The sequence below is a fragment of the Sinocyclocheilus grahami genome, unplaced genomic scaffold, assembly GCF_001515645.1.
Source record: "Sinocyclocheilus grahami isolate Dianchi unplaced genomic scaffold, SAMN03320097.WGS_v1.1 scaffold419.1, whole genome shotgun sequence".
NCBI classification, from domain to species: Eukaryota; Metazoa; Chordata; class Actinopteri; order Cypriniformes; family Cyprinidae; genus Sinocyclocheilus; species Sinocyclocheilus grahami.
Genome location: NW_015505598.1, coordinates 82718 through 88885, shown reverse-complemented (window position 1 = coordinate 88885; position 6168 = coordinate 82718). Strand labels below are relative to the sequence as shown.

The 6168-nt window shown below is 35.9% G+C and overlaps 1 protein-coding gene across 1 annotated transcript in view; it reads left to right on the top strand.

Moving 5' to 3' along the window:
* Positions 1 to 1525: 1525 nt before the first annotated feature.
* LOC107551274 (uncharacterized) overlaps positions 1526 to 6168 on the top strand; it is a 23486-nt gene continuing 18843 nt past the window's right edge. The window contains exon 1 of the mRNA XM_016232812.1: positions 1526 to 1611. Within this exon, the coding sequence (XP_016088298.1) occupies positions 1569 to 1611 (43 nt within the window). The 5' untranslated portion in view covers positions 1526 to 1568. The remainder of the gene's footprint in view (positions 1612 to 6168) is intronic.

The window sequence follows — 6168 nt, the reverse complement described above, 5'->3', positions numbered from 1 at the left end:
AATGTACGTTTATTTAATAACAAATAAATCATAATGGATTATGCATAGTATGTGGATCACACTTCTGCGCTGATGAGAAGTAATTAATTTATTCACTTTATCTTCAATTATAAAACATCCTTGTTTGCACATCACTGCTTGTACCTGTATTTGGGTGCTTAGTGGAAAAACTTAATTTTAAGAAACTTGTCAGATCGTGGTGATGTTTTAACTGACTAAAGCAATGACTACAAACTTTATATATTTGAACATGTTGAATGTATTTTCATCCAGGCCCTTGACGATAGTCATGGCATCATCACGAATTATGTCATAACGTTATAGCGCAAAAGAACCGGTTCATTGAAACGAAATGTCCGAAAGAACCGGTTCGCGGAAAAGAACCGAACTTCCCATCACTAGATGTGAGCTCCAGATGTTTTAAACCGCGCAGGTTTAGTGCATGCTGCGCTCACGTGAAAGGGCTTTAACCGCACGTGTTCTAGGGAGACGCTATGGAAACAAAGACGCCAAGATGCAATCGCGTGAATGAGATTCTCTAATACTTCTTATGAAATTGATTTCATTGTAATTGCAATTAGTATTATAAACAGTGCAAAATACTTATTTGTTGATTCAACTATGTGTTGGCCTTTGTAAAATGCGGGGCAAATCGTGTCCCATATTGATTTTATATGAAACACATAATTTTAACATTAAATACAGAATGATTACGTATTTTGGTATGGGTGGCAACCCTAGTAACACATGTAATACTGATTTTTGCATTGAGATGAACTAAAGCAGCAGACAGGCTGAATAAAATGCAAGTTTACTCTCTGACATCAGGTGGCATTTATGGAACAGCAGAAATGCAGTGGTTACAATGGTTACCCTTGTGTACAATCACAACTTTGTGTTTCTGACACCTGCTTGTCACAGAGAAGAAAGAAGTCAAACTGTATTCACATGTTCTCAAACAACCATTCACAGTCTGTTTGTAGGTGAAACCGTAGTGGGTGCCCCTTTTGAAAATCTGCTTAGGCCCCCCAAAAGGCTAGGGCCTGTCCTGGCTGCTCCATAATGATGTTCTAGTTGAGGTCATATGTAGTGTAGTGCCCAAAAATAAAGTCAAGCCCAGGGGCCCCCAGCCCAAGCCCTGCAATACATTTCCACCTGCGCTGTGAACATGTACACAGCGTGTGGAAACATATTATTGTTTGTGTGTTGTTTAAGCAGACTCTGTTTATTTACTTTTGTGCAATGTTCTGATGAATTTAAGTATTATATAGGGTATATATGCTCTATATTGAGAGTTTGACATGTCATTTGTCAACCTCCAGCTCGATGGGATTTTCTCTGGGTTCTGACCATGACTGACAGCTTATGTGTGCATGTGATATTTATGAGCGCTGCTGTGTCTTCCCTTTCAGATGCAGTTGCTACAATCCCATAATGCCCTGCTCAGCATGCTGGCTGCTGAAATGTCCTAAATGAGCACGGATTATGAGAGTGTCTCTCTCTCAGATTGAGAGTAAAGCCGCATCTCTGCATCTCTTTGTATCTCTGCTGCTTAGCTGGGTGCAGGAATGAGCACGGCGGTGGTGCACAAAGGATTCCTCAGGAAATATGGTAAGGTTTACACTTTCTCATTATTATCCTTTGTCGCCTTCTTTTTGTTTTTGGTTCTTATTTTGTTCCATAATGTTTTAGTCACATTTGTGTGCCACCCATTATGCTACTTATCAGTACAGTTTAAAATTGTTGGTAACACTTTACAATAAGGTTCCATTTTTTAACATTAGTTAACTAGTTACAAACTAACAATGAAAAATACTTTTTTCATTTTTTAAAGCATTTAATAATCTTAGTTAATGTTGATTCCAACATTTACTAATAAGTTATTCAAATCAAAAGTTATATCTATGAATGTTATTTAATGAACCCGAGCTAACATGGACTAAGAATAAACAGTTGTATTTGTATTAACTAATGTTAACAAAGATTAATAAATACCGTGAGAGAGTATAGCTTATTGTTAGTTAATGCATTAAATCTAATTTTATGTTGCACAAATGGTTGGTGACACTGTACATTTTTTATATTTTCATTGTGCTCTTTTGGTTTTAGTCATGGTAGACTTTGTATACTTATAACTGCTTTTGAAAGGTATTTGAATAGCTTATTTGATGCAAAAGTCACGAGGGTGACATTATGTTTTGCACTGTTTTGCACTGCCAACATTTAGTCCAGAATGTCATACTACATTTAACATAAAATGACTAGCTATGACATTTCACAGCTTTTATAAAAAAACAGTGTAGAATAACTGAAAATAAGTTATTTTACTTATATAAAAGGACAACATCTCTGTTAGCTGTCAATTGCAGTGATCTACACAACATGTCCATCGAAAAATGGATGCCCATCATTATACTTTAACAGCAGTATCCTATCGTCTGACAGTGAACATCTGTTTGTGCTATTTATCTGCTGCCTTCACAGCATAAAATGTGTCAGCTCCACCTGTTCACATTGCTTCTACCCTCTGTATGTCTCATCTATTTAGGTCATATGATGATGATGATGATGATGATGTGGATGAAAATTAGAAAAATTCATAATGACTTAGTTTTAGAATGAGAGAATAGCAGTTTCGCTACACAGTTATGATGATACCTGCAGAAAAAAAATGATACTATAAAACTCTCCTGTCTGCTCTTTAAATATTTTACCTTTGTCCAGAATAAACAACAACAAGCTTGTACTCCTAACCCTAACCAGCAAACTGTCTAAAAAGGCTCTTTCAACCTTCATTTGTGCCCTTATGACTTACTGCTGAAATAATTAATACGGGAAAAAAACACATGCTGAATTTTTGATAGATTTAAACTGTTTAATTTGTAATGGAAATTCAATTTCTATTTTTATGTTTTATTTTTTATTTTTTATTCATCACCATTATATTTTTAGGGTTAAATGGAGTATGAAATAGGGTAAGATAAGGGAAGGTGTTCCCCTTAAGAACAGTATGCAGTAGTTTAGCATGTGCAGGATGATGATGATGTTTATGATAATGCATCAGCCAATGTGTTATTAGAGAAAGCAAACAGAAACAGTTGCTCATTTAGATCTCAGACCACAAAATGTAAAACTATTCAAATATATAATTTAGCTGAATAATTGATTAACTGACAGAATCCAGTAAAAGAGATCATTTAAATATTTGCTTATTTAATTGGCAATAACCTATAGGTTTTAATGAAATGCAAAGATGTCTTAAATGTAAATCTACAAATATTAAATAATAAACTTTATCAATAACAATAAATAGTTACATTTTAAAATAATAAAGTTATTATAAATATGCCACTCAGGGCGCTTCTGTGCCAAATCTGGGAGCCCATTTTACCTCAATCTCAATCACCTTCCAATGACTGAATCTCACAAAAGTTTATATTCAGATGAAATGACAAAATTAAAAGTAGCCTAGCAGACATTCATCAAAAGTGCTTTGTGGCATGTATTGTCAAGAGAAAGAAATTAATCATAAGAGTAAAATTCTGCTTGAGGTTTGCTTTTATTCAAATATAATATTAAAATATAATGTAAAATGTAATTCTATAAAAATATAATCTCTATCTTCCCTGTTATGTTATATTTCCCCTTTACAAAAATATGTGACGTTTCTAACATCATACTTGTCGGAGTAACATGTTGAAAGACCTTTTGATGATATTTAACTGAACAGAAGATTTTCTTACTGTCTTTGAGTATTTCATCATATTTACACTCACATTGGTCTACTATAGCTCCACTGCCTCAATACTGTAATTCAGGTATTTTTTGGTAAAACAAATTAATAAAAAACAAATATATATATATATATATACAAATACAAAAAATAAGTACACATGTACTGTATGTACACAAATATTGACTCTAAAAATGTAAGCCAATTTGAGGGGAGTTGAAATAATTAAATAGATAATGAAATAATTAAATTTCCTATACCTCATACAGTAGATTATCAACACTAATGTCATGGGTTTGATTCCCAAAAATGCATGAACTGAGATGAAAAAAAAACCATACTTATGCTTACAGTATTTTGAGAATTTCTTTGAACCTGAAACTTTCAGCCTGAAGTGGAAAATATATATTTTTAGAAGGTTTGGCAGTAAAATTTTCTAAAGAAATAATGCAAATTTCTTTGCTTTTTTAGATATTTTCTTTTTATTTATTTATTTATTTATTTTTTTTTGAGAATGGGGAAACAGCATGCTTCTGTTCCCTTTCAAGGGAACTTCATATTGCGTCCTCTAGGGGTCGCTATGGGGAACGCCTCGTCGTGACCCGTGTCTGAAGCAAACATTGAAAAAACACCAACAACACATTGGCTGCCGACAGCCATGACGTCCCTACCGGTGCAACTATAGTATAAATAGGTGCTGGGAGAATCATCCTCTTCTTCGTCTTCACTGACTGTTTTGTTTGAAGCGTGCATTTCTGTGGTAAGAGCGATCTCTATTCATATCATTATGGTGAGCACTAGCAAAGTGTTTAGAGGATGTGTGCATCCGTGTCATCGTTATTTAACATCTGATGACACACGCGATCTATGCGTTGTTTATTTGGGCGAAGAGCACGCTCGTGATGTCCTCGAGGGGGCAATCTGCGTGCACTGTGAGCGTTTTCCAATGAAAAAGCTCTGCTCTCGTTTGTCTCTCTTTTCGAGGAAAGAGGGGCAGCCATCTGCTTCCCGCGATTCAGGACTGCTGAGACACGGAGGAGAATCACAGGGATCACAGGTGGATCTGGCCACTGAGTTTGAAGAGGGGTTTTCCCTCTCGCAATTGTTGGCTGTGGACGAGAGTGAGCCGCTGGAGGATAATGTTATTTCATTAACATCTTCTGATCCAGGGGCCAGTGCTCTGTTGATTTCAGCCCAGGAAGAGCAGGAAATGTCTGACGAGGGCGAATAAGTTGAGGCTGAGCCTTCCCAATCCTCCTGCCCTGCGTATGATGAGCTTTTGAAAGTTATGGATCACGCCACAGCGAGATTTGACTTGCCGTGGAAGCGGGCAAAGAAAGTGATGTCATGAGGTCATCTCGATGAACGTTATCTTTCTGGCCAAAACCTTCCAGCTCAGGTGAACATTCCTTTCTTCCTGATCTCCATACAGAGATCGAGAAGGAATGGAAGAGGCTATTTTCCTCATGCATCAATCGATTCCAGCATGCCAGTTATGCCAACATCGAGGCGATGCACGAAAACGGCTATGAGAAGACGCCCCTGTAGAGAGACGTTGGCCAGCTATCTCTCTATGGGTGAGACATCCTCTTTTAAGACTCCCTCCTTGCCATCTAAGCCTCTTCAGGAAATACATCTCACTTGAATGGCAGGGCAAATACTCTTTGAGAGAAGCAGTCTTTATCAGCGGAAGTTAAAAGCAGCTCGTAAGTGTATTTACTTGTCTCATTAGTGTGTAGTGCAGTTGTCGTTGCAAGGAAACGCTTGTTTTGTTTACTGTGTGGAGACGCGCTGATATCGCGTTTGGTCTCGTTCTGTATCGTGTATCTTGTCAGTGTCTGCGCTTGCTTGGTCATTTGTTGTGGAGAAATTAAGGAATAAGGAATAAGTGTGTCCAGCTGAATTTAGTATTTTGGTAGACGGGTATAAAAAAAGCTTAGTTTACTGCGGCAGCGGTCGCGTGAAGACTGAAGAGTGAAAAGACCATCGATTCTACCGTGCGACTCCACCGGGCAGGGACCCCGGCAAAGGATAAGTATCGCTTTTTATTTCTCCTCTTTCCTATTACTTGTTTTCGCTTCTGTTTCAGTTTTTATAACCATTTCTTACTATGTGTAAGTAAGTTACTGTTTGTTTAACATGTGTTTGGCAGTGTTCTTTTTTAGAATTATTGATAAACTACATCATTTTAAATAATTTGATTTGTATTATTTGTGATATATTTTAATTTTAGTTCAATTATGTCTGAATTTATTATTTATGTATAGGTCTTTTATTAAGTTTTTAGTTTGATTTAACTTAAGTTATTTTAATACTTCAACAAACTAAATGGAAATGAAATAATATATATTGAATTTATAAATGAGTATGTATATATATACATATATATATATATATATATATATATATATATATATATATATATGTATGTATGT